Source organism: Salvelinus alpinus, chromosome 19 (genome assembly GCF_045679555.1).
Source record: "Salvelinus alpinus chromosome 19, SLU_Salpinus.1, whole genome shotgun sequence".
In the NCBI taxonomy this organism is placed as follows: Eukaryota; Metazoa; Chordata; class Actinopteri; order Salmoniformes; family Salmonidae; genus Salvelinus; species Salvelinus alpinus.
Genome location: NC_092104.1, coordinates 39,639,044 through 39,666,063, shown reverse-complemented (window position 1 = coordinate 39,666,063; position 27,020 = coordinate 39,639,044). Strand labels below are relative to the sequence as shown.

General features: G+C 41.0%; 3 protein-coding genes and 1 long non-coding RNA gene across 7 annotated transcripts; 2 read left to right on the top strand and 2 right to left on the bottom strand.

Moving 5' to 3' along the window:
* The first annotated feature begins 1,213 nt into the window (after positions 1 to 1,213).
* Positions 1,214 to 5,503, top strand: LOC139545560 (protein GUCD1-like). 4 transcript variants are annotated; one of them, XM_071353486.1, is made up of 6 exons: positions 1,214 to 1,410; positions 1,929 to 2,013; positions 2,156 to 2,321; positions 2,763 to 2,854; positions 2,994 to 3,235; positions 3,543 to 5,503. In XM_071353486.1, exons 2-6 carry the CDS (start codon positions 2,003 to 2,005, stop codon positions 3,632 to 3,634), a joined length of 603 nt encoding a protein of 200 aa, XP_071209587.1. In that variant the 5' UTR covers positions 1,214 to 1,410; positions 1,929 to 2,002; the 3' UTR covers positions 3,635 to 5,503. The 4 variants fall into 4 exon arrangements, with proteins under 4 accessions (XP_071209587.1, XP_071209584.1, XP_071209586.1 ...); XM_071353483.1 differs by having other exon boundaries at positions 1,218 to 1,562; positions 1,929 to 2,049; XM_071353485.1 differs by having other exon boundaries at positions 1,273 to 1,410; positions 1,929 to 2,049.
* Positions 5,231 to 14,742, bottom strand: upb1 (ureidopropionase, beta). Its single transcript, XM_071353482.1, has 9 exons — positions 14,481 to 14,742; positions 12,841 to 13,012; positions 12,548 to 12,635; positions 11,809 to 11,903; positions 11,029 to 11,187; positions 8,389 to 8,640; positions 8,077 to 8,119; positions 5,967 to 6,121; positions 5,231 to 5,727 (listed from the first exon to the last, which is right to left on the bottom strand). The coding sequence occupies exons 1-9, from the start codon at positions 14,582 to 14,584 to the stop codon at positions 5,644 to 5,646; spliced, it is 1,152 nt and encodes a 383-aa protein (XP_071209583.1). The 5' UTR covers positions 14,585 to 14,742; the 3' UTR covers positions 5,231 to 5,643.
* Positions 14,194 to 16,939, top strand: LOC139545562 (uncharacterized). Its single transcript, XR_011669089.1, has 3 exons — positions 14,194 to 14,306; positions 15,621 to 15,699; positions 16,837 to 16,939. It is a non-coding gene; the product is annotated as an uncharacterized lncRNA (long non-coding RNA).
* LOC139545561 (uncharacterized protein C22orf15-like) lies at positions 16,437 to 26,766 on the bottom strand. Its single transcript, XM_071353488.1, has 5 exons — positions 26,598 to 26,766; positions 26,272 to 26,358; positions 25,718 to 25,840; positions 17,275 to 17,346; positions 16,437 to 16,961 (listed from the first exon to the last, which is right to left on the bottom strand). Exons 1-5 carry the CDS (start codon positions 26,620 to 26,622, stop codon positions 16,801 to 16,803), a joined length of 468 nt encoding a protein of 155 aa, XP_071209589.1. The 5' UTR covers positions 26,623 to 26,766; the 3' UTR covers positions 16,437 to 16,800.
* Positions 26,767 to 27,020: the final 254 nt, after the last annotated feature.

Here is a 27,020-nt window from a genome sequence, read left to right as displayed (position 1 = left end):
GCAGCTGATTAGGTGAGAAGCTAACTATGTTTTTTTGAGGCAGTTTCCTAATAAGATCATGATGCTACAGGTTAGTATCTCCCCAATCATCATGCAGATTTATTTTTAAATGAGGTGGAAACAATGTTGACTCAACCAGTTTGTGCCCAGTGGGCTGACTCAGCCCATGAGATGAAGAGGATCTTGAATATAATTTGAAACTTATGTTTTACTGTTGATTATCAATTTCACGAAAGTATTGGATTAATTAACTTCATTGTGAATAAAGTATGCTTTTTTGAGAAAATTGTATCTCTCTTCACTTTTTTAATAAACATATTGTTTGTTTGTAGAATGAGCAGCGAAACCCCCCGGAGTGTAAACTGTGAATTTTTAAACTAGAGATGCTCCTGAGTAGAATGGACCCCAATTTCATGCAAAACAGTGTACAGAAAATTGTATATGGTGTAATATGTATGTCCAATATGAAAAAATATTGTATTTAAGCTGATTTGGCATTCTTTAAGGGCTCCACAATGAGCAGCGAAACTCCTCTGGGTGTAAACTAATGTTAAGTTAACTGTTAGATCCGGGTCAAGGATTTTTAGACTCTTCAGCATAACAGTTCCGTTCTGTATGCTTTGTAAATGAATAATTAGGCTAAAACGATGGAAAATGTGCACAAGTATCTATAAATGTTATACTAGTTATGATATAAATAATAATTAAAGTATTTAAATGAGATATTATGTGTTTTATACACAATTTCTGTACGTTGTGTTGCAGTATAAGGGGGGTCTATTTTACTCAGGAGAACTGAGTAAAATAGATAAAAGAAACATTATATAGATAAAAGAAACATTATTTTACTTAGTTCTCCTGAGTAAAATAGACCCCCCTTATACTGCAACACAACGTACAGAAATTGTGTATGGTGCAATAAATTACAAGAGTACATACAAAAAAAGAAACATTGTTGACAGTCTTGAAAAAATAAGAAAGAAATAAAACACATAATATCTCATTTAAATACTTTAATTATTATTTATTTTATAACTAGTATAACATTTATAGATACTTGTGCACATTTTCCATCGTTTTAGCCTAATTATTCATTTACAAAGCATACAGAACGGAACTGTTATGCTGAAGAGTCTAAAAATCCTTGACCCAGAAAAACTTAGTTATTTATTCTTGAACACTTCACAATGGTGTTTCGTTTGTAGTTTTCTCTGAATATAACCATATAGCTAGTTAGCTTACTAGCTAGCTGAACAGAACTGTCTGTGTACACTAGAAACCATTCCTCAACAGTTCACATACGTCAAAGCTGTAGCTACCACTTTGAAGGATCTAACAGTTAACTTAGTGAGCGAATCGACCATCAAGTCGACCTACCAGATGTAAATAATGCTAACGTTATCTGTTAGGGTAAGCTAATTTCGTTGCTAGCTAGGCAGTCCTAGCCAACACCCTCATGAGGCAATCCAACTCCGGAGGATTAGCTAGCTACCAACTGTAAACAAGTCTGACTAACTTGGGTTTTGCATCTAGCAGCAAAGAACAATCCAACAGAATGTCAGGTAAATGTAGTTATGTTCTAGCTAGAGAGTGGTTTTGAAATGTAGAGTTTGGTAGTTGACCCCACTTAATTTAGCTAACGTTAGTTAGCTAGCCACCAATGTAAACAGTGGAGCAAAAGCACCCCATCCATTTCATGATGTTGTCACATGTGAATAGTACTTGCTTTCTATGTCAGGGGTGCTAAAGGAATTTCCAATCCACGAGAAAAACATTAACTAGCTAGCTAGTTTTGTAAACATGATTTGAATTCATTTAGAGAAGCTTGCCAGAACAGCAAGTAACAGACAGATTTAGGCCCAGTTGAGACCAGTATCTATGATTGTGTACTTCTTTGTAGCAGCCTCATCATATCTTGTTTTTGACAGGTGATGCCATTCTGCTGAATGTACCTGTCATTCGGCAGCTGTACCACTGGGACTGTGGATTAGCCTGCGCAAGAATGGTTTTGAAGTACGGGAACATTTCATCATATACTTTACATACACGGTACACAGACTTGCATGTGTCGGCATTTTAACCACAGTAGATACAGAAAATTGTGACGCTGAAGACCTCATCATGCAAGTGTCACTTTTTGTCCATGATTTGGCAGGTACCTCCACCCTGTAAGTGATGAGGAGTTTCAGGGTGCTTGCTGGGAGCTGAAGCTGACGGAGAGTGTGTGGACAATTGACTTGGCCTACCTCATGTGCCAGCTGGGGGTCAGGTACCGCTTCTGCACTCAGACACTGGGTGTTGACAAGGGCTTCAGGAATCAGGTAATGAGGCAACACTTTGTAGACCATCACAAGAAGTACAATAGTTATAATGTATATTTCATTGTCATGTACCCATTAAAAGGAGACCATTGCGCTTTTCAGGAAGTTTGGTTGGTGCATAGAACCTGTGAATTCACACTCAAAAAGATGTTTCATAGCTTTTCTTATTATTTTCATTGCATCAGGGATAATGTACACAGATGTTTCGGCTTTGCAGCATTCTTCAGTGTGTAGAAGAAGGCTGCAAAGCTGAAATGTCCCTGATGAAATTAGTGAAGTAAATAAAACAATTATAAAAATGAAGTAAGCTTTATGCAACATCTTTTTGAGTGCGAACCCATCACACCTTTTTTGATGTAGCCCACCATAACAAATATCCTTAATTAATTAATTAACTTGAGAGACTTATTATGTGTTTGTGTTTCTTTGATCTTTTTCCAGTCCTTCTACAAAAAGCATTTTGACACTGAGGAAGACAGAGTGAACAAACTCTTCCTTAAGGCTGAGAGCAAGAGTGTCGTGGTGAAACAATGGTTAATTAACTTTGTGAAAAGTAAAGACAAATTGTTCCAAAATTACCAGCTTGTCTGGTTAGTAATAGTTGTTTTTCAGACCTAAAGAGAGAATAACTAACAGATCCTAACTTTCTCCCTTTTTCAATGTCACCTGTAGTTCTGTGACAATTCAGGAAATCCAGGAACATGTTGACCAGAGCCATGTGGCCATAGTGCTGGTCAACGCTGTGGTTCTGGTGTGTGAACTCTGCTCTTCGCCTGTCAAGTACTGCTGTTTCCTGCCTGTGGGCCAGAAGTGCTTCTGCAGGAAGCCAGGATACCAGGGTCACTTCGTGGTGGTGTGCGGCTTCAACCGGAGCAGTGGCTGCATCTTCTACAACAACCCTGCCTACTCAGACCGTGAGTGGTCCCTCTACACATTTCCAACAGTAAACAGGGCAACTGACATACCAGACCCATATATAATTATGTAAAAGTGTGGAATAAATCGCATTGTATTTTGGGGCATTGAAGTTCTACATTTAAACGCTTCTTAATAAATTGCACAATAACATTAACACCCACACCTGACCCCTGCATGGTGCATTGCATGAACATGTAACCAGAGGGTGAAAGGTTGACCATGTTCTTGGCAGTAAGCACAGGGAGATTGAGTAAGAGTGAAAATATCACATTGACAGAAAGCCTTTGGGTGTTTTGCTTGCAGGCGTGTGTTGCACCAGCATTAGTAACTTTGAAGAGGCTCGAATGAGCTACGGGACAGATGAGGATATTCTGTTCATCTTCAAGGAGAGCTGATGGTGACGGTGCAGATGACGATGCAGATGGTCTCCACATCATCATAGCGTCCCATCCTCACTATGATGACACAACAGTGGGTCCACAGGTCCCTGAACAGGGACTGCTGGTTCCAGCTCTGGCCCAGTGTTGTAGATGGGCCTGGGCTGTCCACTCCAGTGCTAACATGGCTGCTTGCTCACAGAACATACAACACCACTCCTACGTCACCACACATAGCCCATGATAGTCGTCAGTGTCTAAAGGAATAACAGCTGAAGAGATCAACAAAGCAAGTGTGGTTTTTACGTTAGTTGGGGGACAAGCAGATAGATGAAATAGAAGAAATGAATTTTGACAGTGTCCCCTTTTGTTTAGTTTTAGTTGATTCTACCAATTGACATTGTGAAATATTTAGCAGTGCAGGCCTATAAATCCTATTCCTATTGCTGAGTGGACAAAATGCCAATGACACTAAAGTTGTTTCTAAACTTGGAGACGAGGGCAAAACAATGCACATACAAGGGCTTACGGCAACATGATGCTTTCTTAATGGTTTATTCTGGTGTCATGCTACTTGTCATGCAAGTCTGATGGGCCATGTATAGCTGCTTTCCTCCCCTAAGACTAGCCTAGTCTTATTTTATTAATAGTTTGATTTGTATTAATTGTATTTATTAAGGATCCTCATTAGCTGCTCAGCTACTCTTTCGGGGGGCCAGCAACATTAAGGCAGTTATATAACGTTTAAAACAGTACATGACATTACATTTCATAACACTTTACCCAATACATATAGTGTTCCCTCAGTCCACTACTCCACTATCACATATTTACAATACAACATCCATGTGTACGTGTGTGTAGAGTGCGTGTCTTATCATGTGTCTGTGTGTGTGTCTCTTCACAGTCCCCGCTGTTCCATAAGGTGTATTTTTATCTGTTTTTTAAATCTGATTCTACTGCTTGCATCAGTTACCTGATGTGGAATAGAGTTCCATGTAGCCATGGCTCTACATAGTACTGTGCGCCTCCCATAGTCTGTTCTTGACTTGGGGAACGTGAAGAGACCTTTGGCATGTCTGTTTGTTAAACTTAACTTATTATTTAGGATTTTCTAATAACAGGGAATAGAGGGAGAAATTGTTTTTGAAGGACTCTGGTAATTAATGTCCATGAAGTTTGTGTGTTGTACTACGATGGCAAACCCATTTCACAAACTAATTTTCTTAATTCAATACGCCTCGACCAATAGCCTGTTTATGGAACCACATCTGCCCGGCAGGCTTAGATGTCGGCAATCAGGACATCATGTTCAACCTCAGCCAGCTGCTTTGAACAGACTTTGCTCTTGTTGTGTGCAATAGATAATCAGTTAACTTCGTTTTCATCAGAAGGTCCCTTTTCAGGATTGCACTACACGCCTCGATCTCCATGCTCTTTAAGTTTGAAAAAAGAGAGAATGGAGACAGTGTAAAGTCTGAAATACTCAGTACGGGGTATGGATGCTTTGTAGGGTTTTCTTCAGTGTATGACTAAACACTACCGTAAGGTTTTAAAGGAATTCGATCATAAGATGTTTTCTGTTGAAAACCGCAATCAAGTAGAGACAACACATAGAATGACACCTTTATTTAATTCTCATTCAACATTTATTTGTACATTTTGGTATCATGGATGATGTTATTGCACTATGGTATTTGTACCAGCCATAATTATGTATTATTTAATTTATATTTTAACATAAGATATTTTCCCAATCTACTAATTGGGTGGGAAGACAATTTATTCCTGGTTGTGTATTTGTTATGAGCATGTTAGGTATTAAAATGGCTTTATTTTTTTACAATTCCAATTACGTACTGTAATCAATAAAACAATTTGAGCAAATGGCTGGCTTGATTGGTCTGTTCATACTCTTGATGGCACTAGACATGTCTGCCTCAACAGTGACTTCATGTCCTCATTGAGATACAGTCTACTGTGCAGCACGTCTCCATGTAGAGTTCCCTTCAGGACACATGGATCTTCTACTCCTTGATAATGTTGGGTTTAAAGTCCTGCTTGGTGGCCCTGGTGAGCTCCTCTGCATACTCTCCATACCTCCCAGTCATCTGCAAATAGTTACAGTGCAAACTACTTAATGCAAATGTAATAGACCAGGGTTGTGTTATCGCCTAACTGAAAGCTAGAAAGGTAGACCAGATAGTGATGTCTGTTAGGCAAAAATGCATTTCCAATAAGGACGCAATGAACTGCTATTACTGCCAAAAACATGAGCTGAAATCATGTAAAAGATGGCCCATGCTATGTGCAATTCTTGTGAAATAAGGTTCTTATGAAAGTAGTTCACCTTAAAACTCCATTTGTCACTGATTTGCCTGGTCAGGTTGAGGTCCATTTCGGTCACAAGGAGTCCGTCACGGGTTCTGGACAGGCCTGGTGAGCGGCTGCCATCCGGAGCAGCCACATAGCTTGACCCATAGAAGTACCCGAAATCTTGGTGAGCTATAAAAGAACAAAGACAGGACTCTAGTTGACAATGAGCTTTTCAATAAAACTAGTCAAAGGAATCCCAACTGAATGACAGAAGGCTCGTGTCTACCTGGTCAGATTTCACCTACGTGTAACAAGAGTAGGGCAGGACTGCATGTTCAAACTTCCACTTTATACATGGGTAATGAAGTCTTTGGAAATGAGTGTGGATTTTACATTCAGAAACATGACACTTGTTGACTTGGCTGCTTTCCCCAGGCCTGTTCTGAGTGTCAACAGCAAACAGACACTTTGCTTTGGGGTGTGGCTCATACAGTGAGGACCAAAAGTATTTGGACAGTGGCACATTTGTTGTTTTGGCTCTGTACTCCAGCACTTTGGATGATACAATGAATATGAGGTTAACGTGCAGACTGTCAGCTTTAATTTGAGGGTATTTTCCTCCATATCGGGTGAACCGTTTAGAAATTACAGCACTCTTTGTACATAGACCTCCCATTTTAGGGAACCAAAAGTATTTGGGCAAATTCACTTACACCTAGTATACAAAACATTAAGAAAACTGTCTCTTTTCAAGACAGACTGACCAGGTGAATCAGTCTTGATGTCATTTGTTAAATCCACTTCAAATCAGTGTAGATGAAGGGGAGGAGACAGGTTAAAGAAGTATTTCTAAACCTTGAGACAGGAATTGTGTACAGTCTGTGTGCCATTCAGAGGGTGAATGGGCAGGACAAAATATTTAAGTGCCTTTGAACAGGGTATTGTAGTAGGTGCCAGGCGCACCGGTTTGTGTCGAGAACTGCAACGCTGCTGGGTTTTTCACACTCAACAGTTTCCCGTGTGAATCAAGAATGGTCTTAATGGGAAACAGACGCATCACAAATCCTCAACTGGCAGCTTCATTAAATAGTACCAGCAAAACACTAGTCTCAACAGCAATAGTGAAGAGGCGACTCTGGGATGCTGGCCTTCTAGCCAGAGTTGCAAAGAAAAAGCCATATCTCAGAATGGCCAATAAAAAGAAAAGATTAAGATGGGCAAAAGAACAGACACTGGAAAGACGAACTCTGCCTAGAAGGCCAGCATCCCGGAGTCGCCTCTTCAATGTTGACGTTGAGACTGGTGTTTTGCGGGTACTATTTAATGAAGCAGCCAGTTGAGGACTTGTGAGGCGTCTGTTTCTCAAACTAAACAGTCTAATGTACTTGTCCTCTTGCTCAGTTTTGCCCCCGGGGCCTCCCACTCCTCTTTCTTTTCTGGTTAGAGCCAGTTTGCGCTGTTCTGTGAAGGGAGTAGTACACAGCGTTGTACGAGATCTTCAGTTTATCGCATGGAATAGCCTTAATTTCTCTGAACAAGAATAGACTGACGAGTTTCAGAAGAAAGTTCTTTGTTTCTGGCCATTTTGAGCCTGTAATCGAACCACAAATGCTGATGCTCCAAATACTCAACTAGTCTAAAAAAGGCCAGTTTTATTGCTCCTTTAATCAGCACAACAGTTTTTAGCTGTGCTAACATAATTGCAAAAGTGTTTTCTAATGATCAATTAGCCTTTTAAAATGATAAACTTGGATTAGCTAACACAACGTACCATTGGAACACAGGAGTGATGGTTGCTGATAATGGGCCTCTGTACGCCTATGAAGATATTCCATAAACAAATGAGGCATTTCCAGCTACAATAGTCATTAACAATATCTTCACTGTATTTCTGATCATTTTGGTGTTATGTTAATGGACAAAAAATGTGCCTTTCTTTCAAAAACAAGGACATTTCTACGTGGCCCCAAACTTTTGAACGGTAGTGTACATCCATGTAAAATTCTTGACAGAAAGATGCAGTGGTGAGTTGAAATAGAGATATGCATATGACTATATTTTGTCACAGACAGGATAAGGCAGGAGAGGACAAAGTAATATGCATGATATTACGCTGTCCTAAAAAAAGACTAAAAGATTCATACCTTTTTTTCCATCCCCAGAGGTGAACTCATTGTTAAAGTGCTCCTACATAAAACAAGAGATATCCTTGTCAGAAAGAGAATCATGATGGCACATACATAATGTAATTTACACCAGCTGTGAAGTCTAGCAATGGCATGTATGGCTATACACAATAGAATGAATACCAGTATACTGTAGATAATTGTACTATGGAGGCAGTAGGGGGCAGCATAAAATAGATGTTACAATGCCTCTAGGACTTGGCTCAATAATAGGTGGTTGTAATAGAGAAAGATGTGCAACAAAATAATCCTGTCTTTGGCGGTACTTACTGTCCCAACACGGTTGATTCCACAGGTGAAGCAGTGGTTTGCTATAGCTGCATTCCTCGCCTCGATTGACCACATGGGCTCACTGAGTCCTCCGACAGTTGCAGAGGGGTTGAAGATGATCTCTGCTCCATTCATGCTGTACATGAACCAGTTGAGAGGGTGATGGCGCCCATAGCAGATGTTCACAGCAATCTTTCCAAACTGGGTCTGAAACACTCTGTGGCCAGTGTTTCCCTCCATGTAATATGTGGACTGAGTTAGGGAGGGAAGAAAAATATGTCAAAGCAAAAGTCTGTGCATATCTGCATCGAGTACATTATATCTTCCATAAAAACATGTAAGAGGTGAGCATAACAAGGTTACATGTAAGGAAATATAGAAAAAAAAGACAAAAATTAAAGAAGGTTCAAATAAGTTCTCATAGAAATACAGTAGACCTGTAGAGGTCAAGGAAATTGTTGATACTGTAGATGTCAGTGTAGGACAATAAACATGAGCAATGAACATGTCATACATGCCATGTCATCTGCATGAATATGCAGAATCCATTGACCTGTAAATAGGTTTAGTGGATGACATGACTTATTGAAAATTGCCCGAAATGAGCGTGCACCCATGTCTTCCTAGATACACCATTGTGGGAGCTGGACATTAGGACTTACTGTTTGATAAACAAATAGGACACTATTCGATTAATATGTACATGGTGATCTGCTCAGGACACTTACAGTGCATTCGGAAAGTATTCAGACCCATTGACTTTTTCCACATTTTGTTACGTTACAGCCTTACTCTAAAATGGATTAAATAAATAAAAAATCCTCAGCAATCTACACCCCATAATGAAAAAGTGAAAACAGGTTTTTAGAATTTTTTTGCCCCAAAAAAACTGAAATACCTTATTTACATAATTATTCAGACCCTTTGCTATGAGACTCGAAATTGAGCTCAGGTGCATCCTGTTTGCATTGATCATCCTTGAGATGTTTCTACAACTTCACTGGAGTCCACTTGTGGTAAATTCAATTGATTGGACATGATTTGAAAAGGCACACATCTGTATATTTAAGGTCTCACAGTTGACAGTGCATGTCAGAGCAAAAACCAAGCCATGAGGTCGAAGGAATTGTCCATAGAGCGCAGAGACAGGATTGTGTCGAGGCACAGATCTGGGGAAGGGTACCAAAAAATGTCTGCAGTATTGAAGGTCCCCATGAACACAGTGGCCTCCATCATTCTTAAATGGAAAAGTTTGAAACCACCAAAATTCTTCCTAGAGCAGGCCGCCCGGCCAAACTGAGCAATCAGGGTAGAAGGGTCTTCGTCAGGGAGGTGACCAAGATCCTGATGGTCACTCTGACAGAGCTCTAGAGTTCATCTGTGGAGATGGGAGAACCTTCCAGAAGGACAACTATCTCTGCAGCACTCCATCAATCAGGCCTTTACGGTAGAGTGGCCAGACGGAAGCCACTCCTCAGTAATAGGCACATGACAGCCCGCTTGGAGTTTGCCAAAAGGCCTCTAAAGACTCTCAGACCATGAGAAACAAGATTCTCTGGTCTGATGAAACCAAAATTGAACTCTTTGGCTTGAATGCCAAATGTCAAGTCTGGAGGAAACCTGGCACAATCCCTACGGTGAAGCATGGTGTTGGCAGCATCATGCTGTGGGGATGTTTTCCAGAGGAAGAGACTGGGAGACTAGTCAGGATCAAGGGAAAGATGAACGGAGCAAAGTACAGAGAGATCCTTGATGAAAAACTGCTCCAAAGTGCTCAGGACCTCAGACTGGGGCGAAGGTTCACCTTCCAACAGGATAACAACCCTAAGCACACAGCCAAGACAACGCAGGAGTGACTTTCAGTCTCTGAATGTTCTTGAGTGGCCCAGCCAGAACCCATACTTGAACCCGAGCGAACATCTCTGGAGAGACCTGAAAATAGCTGTGCAACACTCCCCATCCAACCTGACAGAGCTTGAAAGGATCTGCAGAGAGGAATGGGAGAAACTCCACAAATACAGGTGTGCCAAGCTTGTAGCATCATACCGGAGAAGACTCGAGGCTGTAATCGCTGCCAAAGGTGCTTCAACAAAGTACTGAGTAAAGGGTATGTTTTTGCTTTGTCATTAGAGGGTATTGTGTGTAGATTGATGAGGGGAAAAAACTATTATCAATTTTAGAATAAGGCTGTAACGTAACAAAATGTGGAAAAAGTCAAGGGGTCTGAATATTTTCCGAAGGCACTGTACATGTACATAACCTTTCAGACATAGAAAGCTCAGCATGTACTGCACGGCAAGTATGGCAGTAAAGTAGGGTAGGAGGTGTGCTGTCCACACATGCAAGAACCCTCTCTGAACCCTGTAATCTAACTAGTGCCAGTGTGCTTTCACTGTTCAATTCCTTGAGGCTCACTGGAAAACCATATTCTGTGAAAGAAGGCACCAGTTCCCTGGTTCATGGATAGGTTGTGGACAGAGGCACAGACCACCATGGGAAGGATACATAGTGCCAGCTGTGAGACATACAGTACTGTATACTGGGTGTTTTGGCACTTTGTGACAAATTGGGCTGTATACATACAATTGTTTATTGATTGTTTGATCGCTGATTAAAAAAAAGATTGATTACTGTACTGACCTCGTTGAATTCTCCCACTCTGGGAATGTGATTCTTCCTGGTTTTACCCAGCACGCTGCCCGAGTTAGAGACCACTACTGCCGTGTTCCACAGAACGTTGTGTACCTCCTCTCGCTCCAAAATGGGCGATATCACTACCATATTGTATTTCTTTGCCAGCTAAAGACAAACAAGAGCAGTTTTAGACATGGGTCATCATACAAAGACACAAGGCTGGAATTGCCCATCTTTATCAGCACACATACAGTATGTGTATATACAGGGATGTATTGTGGACAACAGCGCACAGCTACATGCTGGAATGCTCATCTCAGATGGGAGCTGATGTTTTTTGACATGTTTTAGTCCCCAAGCTGAGCATGAATTCCCACTGCAAACATTTATTATTCAATATTATTACTCAATATTATTAGCTTGCGAACTAACCTACAGTACAATCACTCTGTTTCTTAAAACAGTATACATTCAACAATTAGGCCTATATAAATAAATGTTGTAGAATGTGCCTTGTAATGAATCATAATGGAACATTATTTCACATGCTAAATAATACACTAAGGAGCAATGCCAATCTCCAATCTATACAATGACATTATTAAACTGTTTCATATCTGTTAGTTGCTGTAAAAGGAATTTGTAAAACTTCAGTATAGTTGTGCATACTTACTAACCATACTTTTAAATGGCTACTACTCTGACTGTTCTCAGAGTAAGAGTCACTAGCAGTATTGCATTAGACATGGCACATTCCTGTACTCTGGATGACCCCTGACCTCTCACCTCTTGGCAGAAGCGGGTAGTGTATCCTTCTTCTGCAGACTCAGCAAATTCTGTCCACGGTTCTTTCTCCCGGGTACAGAAAGCAAAGGGCATAGCTGTGGTGGGGAACAAAGCAGGATCATCTCTAAAAACTCAAGGCAGTAAGAGTAAGGCAAGAGAGCAGTTAAACATCACTTTGGGTGCATATCATAAGTACATCTCTCAGAGGACAGAAAATATGCTCAAACTATTTGTCACATGATCCTTCTTTACACCATGAGAAGCATTTTGGTGCAAACTTCTGTGTACGTTTATCAATGCCGTAAATAGTTGTGGGAATGGGGGTCACCTCCCTTGCGGGACACTTTGGGGTGAGTTTAGTATGTTTCTATACTGGGAGACTCTAAGGAACCAGAGTAATGCACTCCTCATTCACAACACATCAACATGCCATTTAGGAGCCAAAACAAATAAGACAACAGACTGTTTGGTGTGCTGCTGACGTCCCTATGACCAATTAAGGACAAATGAACCTACTGCCGTATACCCAGATCCTATCACCTTGGCTAATCCAATATCACCCTGTTATAATTCCACATTTCTACAGATACTGTAAAGTGAACAAGCACAATTTGTATCCTATTTAAAGTGGAATTACCGTATTCTCTGTAACAAATTGCACAAAGAAATGTTTTGGGAAAGCATTGATAAGCTCTAATAGGCTACCCCAGTAAGACCGAGGTTTAGTTATGTCACTCACTCCAGGCCTCCTGAAAGCAGACAATGTTGACCCCACACATGGCCGCCACATCCACCATCTCACCAATCCTTTTGTGGAGCGCTGTGATCTGGGCAGAGGGATAAACACAGGGATCAGTCACCAAGCCTCATGCATCTTCTCAACACTGCTCATAGCAAGGACTTGAAAGTGCAATTGTAACTTCACATGCATATATAATGAGAAGGAAGAGAGAAAGCCATAGCTTTAAACAATATTGTAATAGGCTTTGGTTGGTAAAATAAATGGAATCCAAGTAGTCATTCTTCTCTAACCTGATCCAGGACAGGGGCATCAGTGGGCAGGACGATGCGGTTTTGAATGAGGCCCACCCGGACAGTTCTCGGGGTCCTGAGCTGCTCCGTGGAAGCTTCAAACATGTACCCCTGAAGCTCAAAGTCCCACTCCAAAGCTGCCTCCACTGCACATGCTGGTAGAACCAACTTCCTGCAAGAGATTGTCAAATGTGCTGTAAACCTTTTAGTTTCAAGGAGGAAATAACTCAATATGTGGAGGGCCAGAAGGTCAGATAACCCTAATTACCCAGACAAAAATGACTTCATTGACTCTCATCTGGGTTCACAAACCCTCAGCAACACATGTATTGCTAGTAAAACCTACAAACAAGTGCGTTTTTGTGTGATTGTATTAACAGTTAGCTAACTAACAAAATACCAAAACATTGTTTTTGATTTAACTATCCCTTTAATTTGGCCACCGCTGCCAGGGTGCACCAACCATATACTTAAGACTGAGGATTACCCAGTGAAAGGCTCAATACTGCCCCCATCTACAGGCACAAATATGACAGAGGTTGAAAGGACACTGACTGGTCAAAGTCCACTTGATTGTAAATAATTTACTCACTATGCAGAACATCATAGTGAAAAGGAATGTTTGAATAGGAAAAATAAAGACAGCAATATTTTCCTATATGTTTCACTTTATAGTAGCAGTGTCAAAATGTGGCCATACATACTGTCCAAGTAGTTATGAAACTTGATCTATTTTCTCTGTTAGCCTACTAGCCAGCAGATCTGACCCGCTTGCTTACAGCTGCACTAGGGTTGGACAGGCTTCCACTGTAGATTAAGACGCCATAGGAGCCAGTGCGAGATATGAGATATGGCTCGGAAAACATACCTCATTCCAGGGATGAGAAATGCGTTGCACTCAATGATTTATATATACACTAGATGACTTATAGGTGGTGCTGTGTTGAAGCCACCGTGCCTCCATCTTGGCACCCCAACCATTGTAAAAAATGTTTTGGACGCTATAGAAATGCATTTATTAATGTCTCTATTTGTTTTGTATTATATATGTATTATTTTAAAGACACTTTAATGTATGCTTTTAAAATATATTATGTGATCTAAACATACAAAATAAAAACATTAAAATATATATATACATTTCCTTTAAAGTTGATTTTTTTTAGATTACTAATGTTACTGTCCCAACTACAATAAATAAATACTTAAATACATGTCAATTTAATTTAAATACTGTAAAATTCCATTCATTCCTATGGAGGACTTCTCCTACTGGGGAGTGTCACAAAGGAGCTGATTGGCTGACACTGCCATTCCAAAAAGACTGCTTTGGTTTCTGCTACCTAGCATGAGGACGAAAAGGAAAGTTTTCCGGAAAGAAATAGCAGTCGTTCAATCTTTTCGATGTAACAGTTTGGATAAGTTGACAATTCAGAGTACACCGTGTTTCTCATCACTGGATTGAGGTACGTTTTCCGAGCCATATCTCGTGCCGGCTCCATGTTGTCTTAATCTATACAGGAATCCTGTCTGACCCTAGTGCAGCTATAAGCAAGCGGGTCGGATCTGCTGGCTAGTAACCTACAGACAGGATTTTTTAACCCTGATAATGTTGCGTGCAGAATTCGACAACAACTCACTTGGTTTCTTTTCCAAACAAGATTCGTTTAACTTCTTTCAGTTCCTCATCTGGAATATGTTTCTCCAATATCTTCTCCAGAGATTCAAACTCAGACCCCGACATTTTGAGGCTCCTTCTGTATACTGTCCAAGCCTTGTGCGTGTGTTTGTGAATCCGATAGCCTAGTAAACCCACCCCTTCGACTATTGGGCAAAATCTACATAGTTAATTTTGCTGCGGTTATGCAACCAGCCGGATTCCATCACATTTCTCAAGGTCAAATGTCATGCTCAGCACTACAGGAAGTATGCTTTTGACAGGTCTCAGGTGTAGTATCGGACTAGGGTAGGTCTACTGTGTCAACAGAAGTACTGAACAAAAATATAAACACAACATTAAACAATTTCAAAGATTTTATTGAATTACAGTTTATGTAAGGAAATCAGTCAAGTGAAATAAATTCATTTGGCCCTAATCTATGGATCACATGACTGGGAATACAGATACATATTGTAACGACCCTGGGTTTATACGCGCGGATATCGATATTGACTCTGCCGCTTGAACATGCTTTTGGGACACACGGATAGCGCGCTGAGCTTCGGGCTAGAAGATCGAGGGTTCGAAGCCTGCTCCCTGCCTTTTTCATTACAATATGTTGGTCAGAGATACATTTTTTTTAAACGTAGGGGCGTGGATCAGAAAACCAGTCAGTATCTGGTGACCACCATTTGCCTCATGCAGCGCGACACATCTATTTCACGTAGAGTCGATCAAGCTGTTGATTGTGGCAAGTTGACCAACGCCTCTTCAATGGCTGTGCGAAGTTGCTGAATGTCAAATCCAAATCAAATTGTATTGGTCACATTACTAAACAAACAAAAGTGTATATATATATATACACATATATATATATAAACAATAATGAGGCTATACAGGGGGTACTGGTACGGAGTCAATGTGCGGGAGTACAGGTCAGTCGAGTTAATTTGTACATGTAGGTTGGGTAAAGTGACTATGCATAGATAATAAACAGCGAGTAGCAGCAGTGTAAAAAGGGGAATAGTCAATGCAAATAGTCTAGGTGGAGATTTGATTAATTGTTCAGCAGTCATGGCTTGGGGGTAGAAACTGTTATTAATGAGCCTTTTTGACCTAGATATTGGAGGGGACTGGAACACGCTGTCTTACACGTCAACACAGAGCATCCCAAACATACTCAAGGTGTGACATGTCTGGTGAGTATGCAGGCCATGGAAGAACTGGGACATTTTAAAATTCCAGGAAATGTGTACAGATCCTTGCAACATGGGGCCGTGCATTATCATGCTGAAACATGAATGTCACGACAATGGGCTCGTCATGGTATCTCTATGCATTCAAATTGCCATAGATAAAATGCAATTGTGTTCGTTGTCTGTAGCTTATGCCTCCCATACCATAACCCCACCGCCAGCATGGGGCACTCTGTTCACAACGTTGACATCAGTAAACCGCTCGCCCACACAACGCCATACACGTATGTGGTCTGCGGTTGTGAGGCTGGTTGGACATACTGCTAAATTCTCTAAATTGGTGGCTTATGGTACAGATATGAACATTAAATTATCTGGCAACAGCTCTGGTAGGCATTCCTGTAGTCAGCATGCCAATTGCACTCTCCTTCAAAACTTTAGACATCTGTTGCATTGTGACGTGTGACAAAACTGTACATTTTAATGTCCCCAGCACAAGGTGCACCTGTGTAATGATCAAACTGTTTAATCATCAGCTTCTTGATATGCCACGCCTTTCTGGTAATAAGCGTTTTGTGCATATGGGACATTTCTGGGATCTTTTATTTCAACTCATGAAATATGGGACCAACATTTATATTGTTGTTTAGTACATATATAGGGTACCTTTATTAGTTGTTCAACTAATAATTTAATTTAAACATTAATTGTTGTGAATAAATGGACAAGTATGCTCAGGCTACATTTATATGCCTTTAATAAGTTCAATGGTCCATATAGTCTAATTCTCACATTAGGCTGCAGTTTACATAGGCAGTCCAATTCTCTTTTACCTATAATTGGGCTGTCTGTGTTAACTCAGCCAAATAATCCTAGATTAGTAAAAAAACATTTCTGGGCCAATACCAGCTTCTAGTACATACAGGAGACAAGCTACATGCAAATCCCATTCTTAATTTTCCCAGGGATATGTGGGAATGTTAATTTATCAACCTAAATTTACATAAGTAAAAAATAATTAGAGTGAAGAGAACCACAGCACCAACACAATTACATGTATGTGGTCCACAGCTTTCTACACATGCATGTCCATCACCATCTTTTTCAGCCTTCCTCCTCTCCTTTCTTCATATCTTTAAGTCTTCTAGGATGGCTCTTCTTGTTTCCAGCAGTGGGCTTGCGCCGGATCTGGTTGACAGAGCCTTTCCTTGAGGGACCACCCTTCACCCCCTCCTTACAGGGGTTGGACAGCTTCTTTAGGACCTCTGAGGTAGAAACATTTACAAAAGTAACATACACAAGTATAGACAGTTAATACATATTAAGATACATATTAACCACCACATATTAACCATCCTTATCATACAGTCTTAAATCAGGCTTGATGTGGGTTTGCTTAAGGCTAGTGTACTGCACATGTACAGTAACTAGGCAACAAAGTCACGTTACAGGTATTGTCCCATTAGGAATCCACAAAGAATTACTTTAGATCATGCTCGGTGCCGGCACTGAATAAAGCCATGCAGTGGTTTCAGTCGGGCACATTTGCCTCAGTGCTGTGGATGTTTTTTTCATTACCTGCTAACTCGGGATGGCTCTTGCCAAGGTCATTTAGGAGTGGCACATACTTCTGCGCTTCAGTCCCATCACCTCCAGGGGGCAATATGAAGTGAATTAAAGTTAACCAGTTTCATTACTGTAAAGTAACTTTAGTAATAATAACATTAACTTCAGCCATGTTAAGTCCAGGCACCACAGGCTAATAGGGATTTTTTTCTTCCTTTAGTCTCATCAGACTGAACCTTTACCAGTTGAAAGTATACATAAATACAATATATTATTTTATTACAATATGCGCTAATTTGCATATTCCAAGAATCCGTTCTTAAACACATTGCTTCAAAGCAGAATTACTTTTTTTTGTTTTATTGTGATATGACACTCAATAGTCCGACTTTTACAGATCATTTTATAAAAATATTGTAATTTCGTGGAATTATTTAAAAAACACTATTCACATGTATGACGGATGCATATTTTGCATATATTTACACATAAAATTACACTTAAAATCAAAACAACACAAGATCTAAAATAAAAGCCTCAGTAAAAGTCTGACTAAAAGTCTACCCGAGTGGCACAGCAGGTCTAAGGCACTGCATCTCAGTGCTAGAGGTGTCACTACAGACCCTGGTTCGATCCCGGACTGTATCACAACCAGCCGTGATCGGGCAGGGCACAATTGGCCCAGTTAGTGGAGGGTATGGCGTCATTGTAAAATAAGAATTTGTTAACTGACTTGCCTAGTTAAATAAAGATAAAATAAAAATAAGACCTAAGAACCTGTGTATGGAATAATGTGGAATAATGTGAATGTACGTCGTTTGAAGGCTGAGAAAAATGAATTGGCGCACAGGGAACATGTCATTTTGAGAAAATGGCCGATAAAGATAGGCTAATGCAATTAAAATGTACTTTCCATAAATATTACCATTCATGTCACATTAATTAAACTCTTATTCATATATCACTTCTAAACTGACAAATAAACATGAGATATACCTTTTACTAATACATTAGCACGTTTAATACATTTCTTTCAAGGAATAGAGCATATGCTTTAAATACTGGTCTGATGGGCAAATATGCACTTTTGGGCAAATTCTCATGTCACTTTGCCCAATGTGTCACATACAAGAATATTTTATGGCTATCGAAATGTGCAGAACATTAATAAGCTATGCCTGCCCCATATGTAAGGTCCTCTGAGTTGTTGCTGGTGCCGCTTGACTGTGTCATGGGACCTGCGCCTACGCTTGACACACTCCATTGAAGCAGCATCAGCTCTCACAACTCCTCTCTGATTGCTCCAGTGTCACCAAAGGGCTGTCAAGCCACAATTTGTCCATCAGATTTGATATAGCAGTGGTTCCCTCATTGAACGTTGCTACTGCCATACTGGCTGTTGCGTCAATGCAGCTTTTGCCCACGAAGACAGTTTTGGGGCACTGCGACCATATTACAGAATTCAAACAGTCATATACATTCTGGGTTCCTCCATGCTATATTCTTTTGAGGAGGTAATTTCTTATTTTTTTCAACTTTATTTAATCAGAATCAGGTAGGCCAGATTGAGAACAAGTTCTCATTTAAAACTGCAACCTGGCCAAGATAAAGCAAAGCAGTGTGACACAAACAACACAGAGTTACACATGGAATAAGCAAACGTACAGTCAATAACACAATAGAAAAGTCTATATACAGTGTGTGCAAATGAGGTAAGATTAGGCAATAAATAGGCTGTAGTGGCGAAGTAATTACAATTTAGCAATTAAACACTGGAGTGATAGATGTGCAGAAGATGAATGTGCAAGTAGAGATACTGGGGTGCAAAGGAGCAAAATAAATAAATAACAATATGGGGATGAGGTAGTTGGATGGGCTATGTACAGGTGCAATGATCTGTAAGCTGCTCTGACAGCTGATGCTTAAAGTTAGCGAGGGAGATATGAGTCTCCAGCTTCAGTGATTTTTGCAATTGTTTCCAGTCATTGGCAGCAGAGAACTGGAAGGAAAGGCGGCCAAAGGAGGAATTGGCTTTAGGGGTGACCAGTGAAATATACCTGCTGGAGCGCGTGCTACGGGTGGGTGCTGCTATGGTGACCAGGGACCTGAGATAAGGTGGGGGCTTTACCAAGCAAAGAATTATAGATGACCTGGAGCCAGTGGGTTTGGCGAAGAATATGAAGTGAGGGCCAGCCATCAAGAGCATACAGGTCGCAGTGGTGGGTAGTATATGGGGCTTTGGTGACAAAACGGATGGCACTGTGATAGACTGCATCCAATTTGCTGAGTGTTGGAGGCTATTTTGTAAATGACATCGCTGAAGTCAAGGATCGGTAGGATAGTCAGTTTTATGAGGGTATGTTTGGCAGCATGAGTGAAGGATGCTTTGTTGCGAAATAGGAAGCCGATTCTAGATTTAATTTTGGATTGGAGATGCTTATTGTGAGCTAGGAAGGAGAGTTTACAGTCTAACCAGACACCTAGGTATTTGTAGATGCCTACATATTCTAAGTCAGAACCGTCCAGAGTAGTGATGCTGGACGGGCGGGCAGGTGCAGGCAGCGATCGGTTGAAGAGCATGCATTGAGTTTTACTTGCATTTAAGAGCAGTTAGAGGCTACAGAAGGAGAGTTGTATGGCGTTGAAGCTCGTCTGGAGGTTAGTTAACACAGTGTCCAAAGAAGGGCCAGAAGTATACAGAATGGTGTCGTCTGCGTAGAGATGGATCAGAGAATCACCAGCAGCAAGAGCGACATCATTGATGTATACAGAGAAAAGAATCGGCCCGAGAATTGAACCCTGTGGCACCCCCATGGGGACTGCCAGAGGTCCGGACAACAGGCCCTCCGATTTGACACACTGAACTCTATCTGAGAAGTAGTTGGTGAACCAGGCGAGGCAGTCATTTGAGAAACCAAGGCTGTTGAGTCTGACAATAAGTATGTGGTGATTGACAGAGTCGAAAGCCTTGGCCAGGTCGATGAATACGGCTGCACAGTATTGTCTTTTATCGACGGCAGTTATAGTATCGTTTAGGACCTTGAGTGTGACTGAGGTGCACCCATGACCAGCTCGGAAACCAGATTGCATAGCGGAGAAGGTACAGTGGGATTCGAAATGGTCGATGATCTGTTTGTAACTTCTTGTCAATAGGGGGGCGCTGTTTTCACTTTGGGAAAAATCGTGCCCAAATGAAACGGCCTCCTACTCTTTTCTAGATCATACAATATGCATATTATTACTATTGGATAGAAAACACTCAGAAGTTTCTAAAACTGTTTGAATTATATCTGTGCGTAAAACAGAACTCATTTTGCAGCAAACTTCCATACAGGAAGTGAAAAATCTGAAAACGAGGCTCTGTTTCAGGGCCTGCCTATTCAACTGGCTTTTATTTATCGATATGCATGCACTTCATACGCCTTCCACTAGATGTCAACAGGCAGTGGAAGGTGGAATGGGGTGTCTAGCTTGATCTGAGGCCGAACAAGAGCTTTTGGAGTGATAGGTTCGGAATTTCTTTGTCTTTGAAGGCGCGCGGCGGAGCTCGACATTGTCTTCTGAAAAGCGTTCAGTTTACACGGCGAATATCTCCGGCTCTGATTTTATTTGATACATATGATAATAACATCATAAAGTAGGTTTTTTCAACCGAGTTTTATCAGTTTATTCAACGTTTATTGGGACTTTTGGAGTTTTCCGTTCTTTGCGTCAAGAGAGGATGGGAATGTTAGCAACCTTGGCTAGCATTGTGGTGCGAATTCGACAGAAGAAATGGACATTCTAAAACCAAACAACGATTTATTCTGGACCAAGGACTCCTTGTACAACATTCTGATGGAAGCTCAGCAAAAGTAAGAAAACATTTATGATGTTATTTCGTATTTCTGTGTAAAATGTTGACTCCTATTCTCCGCCGTTTTGGTGAGCGCTGTCTCACAATAACGCAAGCTGTATGTTATGGTAAAGTTATTTTTAAAAATCTAACACAGCGGTTGCATTAAGAACCAGTGTATCTTTCATTTGCCATACAACAAGTATTTTTATGTAAAGTTTATGATGAGTTCTTTGGTCAGATTAGGTGAGTGTCCAAAATATCTCCGGAGATTCTGGTGAATCGATGCTACGTATTCACAATGTATAACCAGGATTTGTAGCTATAAATATGCACATTTTCGAACAAAACATAATTGTATTGTATAACATGATGTTATAAGACTGTCATCTGATGAATTTGTTCAAGGTTAGTGATTCATTTGATATCTTTTGCTGGTTTTTGCGAAAGCTACCTTTGCGGTGAATAAATGCGTTTGTGTGTTTGGCTATTGTGGTAAGCTAATATAATTCTATATTGTGTTTTCGCTGTAAAACACTTAAAAAATCGGAAATATTGGCTGGATTCACAAGATGTTTATCTTTCATTTGCTGTACACCATGTATTTTTCATAAATGTTTTATGATGAGTATTTATGTATTTCACGTTGCTCTCTGTAATTATTCTGGCTGCTTTTGTGCTATTTTTGATGGTAGCTGCAATGTAAAACTATGATTTATACCTCAAATATGCACATTTTCGAACAAAACATAAATGTATTGTATAACATGTTATAAGACTGTCATCTGATGAAGTTGTTTCTTGGTTGGTGACTAATTTTATCTCTATTTTGTCGGTTTTGTGAAAGCTACCTATGCGGTGGAAACATGGTGAAAATATGCGGTTGTGTGTTTGGCTATTGTGGTTAGCTAATAGAAATACATATTGTGTTTTCGCTGTAAAACATTTTAAAAATCGGAAATGATGGCTGGATTCACAAGATGTTTATCTTTCATTTGCTGTATTGGACTGAAAATTATATTATATGATATCCCTGTCCCGTTAGGCTAGGCTATGCTAGTCAGCTTTTTTGATGAGGAGGATCCCGGATCCGGGAGAGAGAAGCGGTAGAGGTTTTAACTTGGCTTTCGAAGACCTTAGAAAGGCAGGGTAGGATAGATATAGGTCTGTAACAGTTTGGGTCTAGAGTGTCTCCCTTTCCAATCTATGGGAATCTCAGACAATACGAAAGAGAGGTTGAACAGGCTAGTAATAGGGGTTGCAACAATTGCGGCGGATAATTTTAGAAAGAGAGGGTCCAGATTGTCTAGCCGAGCTGATTTGTAGGGGTCCAGATTTTGCAGCTCTTTCAGAACATCAGCTATTTGGATTTGGGTGAAGGAGAAATGGGGAAGGCTTGGGCAAGTTGCTGTGGGGGGTGCAGAGCTGTTGACTAGGTTAGCGGTAGCCAGGTGGAAAGCATGGGCAGCCGTAGAAAAATGCTTATTGAAATTGTCAATTATCATGGATTTATCGGTGGTGACAGTGTTTCCTAGCCTCAGTGCAGTGGGCAGCTGGGAGGAGGTGCTCTTATTCTCCATGGACTTTACAGTGTCCCAGAACTTTTTGGAGTTTGTGCTACAGGATGCACATTTCTGTTTGAAAAAGCTAGCCTTTGCTTTCCTAACTGCCTGTGTATATTGGTCCCTAACTTCGCTGAAAAGTTGCATATCGCAGGGGCTATTCGATGCTAATGCAGTACACCACATTATGTTTTTGTGCTGGTCAAGGGCAGTCAGGTCTGGAGTGAACCAAGGGCTATATCTGTTCCTAGTTCTACATTTTTTGAAAGGGGCATGCTTATTTAAGATGGTGAGGAAAGCACTTTTAAAGAATAACCAGGCATCCTCTACTGACGGAATGAGGTCAATATCCTTCCAGGATACCCGGGCGAGGTCGATTAGAAAGGCCTGCTCGCTGAAGTGTTTTAGGGAGCATTTGACAGTGATGAGGGGTGGTCGTTTGACCGCAGACCCATTACAGACTCAGGCAATGAGGCAGTGATCGCTGAAATCCTGGTTGAAGACAGCAGAGGTGTATTTAGAGGGCAGGTTGGTCAGGATGATATCTACGAGGGTGCCTGTGTTTACGGATTTGGGGTTGTACCTGGTAGGTTCATTGATAATTTGTGTGACATTGAGGGCATCTAGCTTAGATTGTAGGACGGCCGGGGTGTTAAGTATGTCCCAGTTTAGGTCACCTAACAGTACGAGTTCTGAAGATAGATGGGGGGCAATCAATTCAGATATGGTGTCCAGGGCACAGCTGGGGTCTGAAGGTGGTCTATAACAATGGTGAGAGACTTGTTTCTGGAAAGGTGGATTTTTAAAAGTAGAAGCTCAAATTGTTTGGGCACAGACCTGGATAGTATGATAGAACTCTGCAGGCTAACTCCGCCCCCTTTGGCAGTTCTATCTTGTCGGAAAAATGTATAGTTAGGGTTGGAAATTTCAGGATTTTTGGTGGCCTTCCTAAGCCAGGATTCAGATACGGCTAAGACATCCGGGTTGGCAGAGTGTGCTGAAGCAGTGAATAAAACAAACTTAGGGAGGAGGCTTCGAATGTTAACATGTATGAAACCAAGGCTTTTACGGTTACAGAAGTCAACAAATGAGAGCGCCTGGGGAATGGGAGTGGAGCTAGGCGCTGCAGGGCTTGGATTAATCTCTACATCACCAGAGGAACAGAGGAGGAATAGGATAAGGGTATTGCTGAAGGCTATAAGAACTGGTCGTCTAGTGCGTTCGGAACAAAGAGTAAAAGGAGCAGGTTACTGGGCTCGGAAGAATAGATTCAAGGCATAATGTACAAACAAGGGTAGGGTAGGATGTGAATACAGTGGAGGTAAACCTAGGCATTGAGTGATGATGAGAGGTTTTGTCTCTAGAGACACCATTTAAACCAGGTGTGGTCACCGCATGTGTGGGAGGTGGAACAAAAGGGCTAGCTGAGGCATGTTGAGCAGGGCTGGAGGCTCTACAGTGAAATAAGACAATAATCACTAACCAAAACAGCAATGGACAAGGCATATTGACATTACGGAGAGGCATACGTGGGCATGTGATCATAGGGTCCAGTGAGTAGCTAGACGAGCTGGAGACACGGCGATTCAGACAGCTAGCAGGCCGGGGCTAGCAGGCTAGCAGTAGGGCCTTAGGGGACGTCGTGACGGAAGAGTCTGTTGAAGCCCCCTCGGACGGTTACGTCGGCAGACCAGTCGTGATGGATCGGCAGGGCTCCATGTAGGCAGTAAAAGGGTCCAAGCCAATTGGCAAAATAGATATTGAAGCCCAAGAAATTGGCTGATGGACCTCTTCAGCTAGCCAGGAGGTGTGCCTAGCTCGGGGCTAGCTCCAGGCTAACTGGTGCTTGATTCGGGACAGAGACGTTAGCCAGGAGTTGCCACTCGGATAGCAGCTAGATGGCGGCGATGATCCGATGTAAAGGTTCAGAGCTTGCGGTAGGAATCCGGAGATGTGGAGATGTGGTAGATGGGGTAGAGAAAGAGCAGTCCGATATGCTCTGGGTTGAATCGTGCTGTGCAGACTGGCAGGAGTTGTCCGGGCTGAGGTTAGCTGATGACCGCTAGCAGTGGCTAACTGACTACTAGTTAGCTGGCAAGCTTCTGTTGGGGTTTCCGGTTCTAAAGAATAGAAAATAGCAGATCCATACCACATTGGGTGAGGCGGGTTGCAGGAGAGTATGTTGAAATTGAGGTTAAAAATATGAAAAATATATACGAAGAAAAAAAAGATATACACGGGACACGACAAGACAAAGACGTCTGACTGCTACGCCATCTTGGAGTTTTTGACATCCTATGATATAAGGGTAGCCGACAGAGAGGGCTGCCTCGCTTCTAGCTCTTAGGAAACTTTGCAGTATTTCGTTTTTTTAATGTATTATTTCTTACATTGTTAGCACAGAATTTTTTTGTGTTATTCTTCATTCCATTTGCTTACTCAGATTTGTGTGTATTGAGTATATGTTGGGAAATTGTTAGATATTACTTGTTAGATATTACTGATATTAACATCTGCTAAACACGTGTATGTGACCAATAACATTTGATTTGAGGTACCATTTTCTATTTAAAAAAATGGCTTCCATGGTTTTTGCGACTGGTTGGATCTTCACCATTTTCTAGGGCTCTAGAAAACAATCTGACAGGGGGGAGCTTTTCGGCACAACACCGGAAAACAATCTTTTGCATGATGTATAATTCAACATGGAAAGTTTTAAAATTAGAGGTAGAAGTTCTACGTGAAAAATGCTAACGAGAACAACATTTATGGCAGGTGTAATTGACGGAGTTGAGATAAAATTATACAAATCAAGTATTTATATACATTATTGCCGATTTATTTGTAGTTGCAAAATGTCCCAAAATCTGAAAATTTACAAATGCAAGCAAAATCACAATTTTTGCCTGTGGTGCCTGGCCTTATCAACCTATCTATAACATATTAGTAGGCCTAGTAATCGTGTGTAGAGCAGGCAATGTGAGAAACCACTCTTTGATCCAATGGGCTCTTTAGACATACACAGCCTAGTGCGTTTATTATATTTGGAGAGACTCACTGCAGATGCGTATGAGAACATAGCTGTGCCTCTCCTTCATCAGACTGCTGGCCTGCTCCATGCTCTTCTCCTTTTCACTCAGGTTCACCAGCTCCCCTGTCCTGTCCATCAGATCCACACAGTCTGTAGAGTACATCTGTAATGTGACCTTTACACTGGGCTCTCTGTCTATTACATTTTCACTTATTGGTATTTACTCAGTCAGGAAACAATCTGGCAGGCTGTTTCTATAATTTCCAGTCATTGGCAGAGATACCATGTGCATATAACCTCACACGGAAATGTACTGTATAATATATATTCAATAGTATTTGTATCATGCTTTCAGACTCTTATCTTTTTAAAATAATGTTTAAAATATTTTGTTTTATGTGTAATGCAATTGTCTTTATGTGTTTGGACCCGAGGAAGAGTAGCTTGATGGGGATCCCTAATAAATACAAATACAAACAACACTATCAGGTGCTTCTGAGGTTGAATAAAGAATCTAATACAACATATCTGAAGTTCAACTGTAAATGATTCTGCTCTGTAGGAGATGTACGGAACTGCACCTTGAGAATCCAGACAACATCTCTCCTTCAAACTGTGGATGAAGTCTATCACCCTGCAGTTCAGGTTAAACAGTTCTGTTTGGCCCTCTTTCAAAGTAAGAAAAGAGAAGTACGTTTGTACATTTCCTATAACATTGTATTACATTCATATGACATCGTACATCACAAAAGTACATCTAATGTTTAAATGTGTTATTCTCAAATGATCTGTTTAAATCTCCATAGGTCTCCGAAGTTTTCATTAGAGGTCAGCTGTTGGCCTCCATTGAGATGATGGAATTATACTCCATCATGATGATGATGATATAGCACTGTCTTTCACTTACCTCCAAACTGCACGGTGACAAACATTTCACCTTGTCTCTACACAAAACGCTTCAGACCAGACCTCTAAAGCCACCTCCCATAATGTTGCTACAAGTATCTGAAGCACTCGCCTCTTCCATAGAGCCAAAGGAGTGATGAGTTTGGGCTTAGCACACAGTGCCACAATAGTCAACAACAAAAAAAAGAAAATCTATGTTGTTGACTACTGTCATACTTAGTGACTAAGCTTCTGCACTGAGGAGGCCATTGTGAATTGCTTCTGCAGTTGCTCTGAGTAAACCAACAGTTGACAGGATACGTTATCCATTTGGCATTTTAAAGCCAGACCTGTAAACTGTTTTGAACTGTTGCAGAGCAAGCAAAAATGTTTGTCTTATACACACATCGAAAGCACATTCCCCCTGGTTGATAACCCATCTGAC

Coding starts and splice junctions, on each gene's coding strand:
- LOC139545560 (XM_071353483.1), top strand. Junction 2,050..2,155: donor TCATATACTTTACATACACG/GTACACAGACTT, acceptor ATGATTTGGCAG/GTACCTCCACCCTGTAAGTG. Junction 3,236..3,542: donor CAACCCTGCCTACTCAGACC/GTGAGTGGTCCC, acceptor TTTTGCTTGCAG/GCGTGTGTTGCACCAGCATT.
- upb1 (XM_071353482.1), bottom strand. CDS start 14,584: ATGTCGGGGTCTGAGTTTGAATCTCTGGAGAAGATATTGGAGAAACAT. Junction 13,013..14,480: donor TTGTTTGGAAAAGAAACCAA/GTGAGTTGTTGT, acceptor AATCTCTTGCAG/GAAGTTGGTTCTACCAGCAT. Junction 5,728..5,966: donor GTGACAAATGGAGTTTTAAG/GTGAACTACTTT, acceptor AACTATTTGCAG/ATGACTGGGAGGTATGGAGA.
- LOC139545561 (XM_071353488.1), bottom strand. CDS start 26,622: ATGTTTGTCACCGTGCAGTTTGGAG. Junction 25,841..26,271: donor ATGTTGTCTGGATTCTCAAG/GTGCAGTTCCGT, acceptor TGTACTCTACAG/ACTGTGTGGATCTGATGGAC. Junction 17,347..25,717: donor TGTTCTCATACGCATCTGCA/GTGAGTCTCTCC, acceptor TGCCCCCTGGAG/GTGATGGGACTGAAGCGCAG.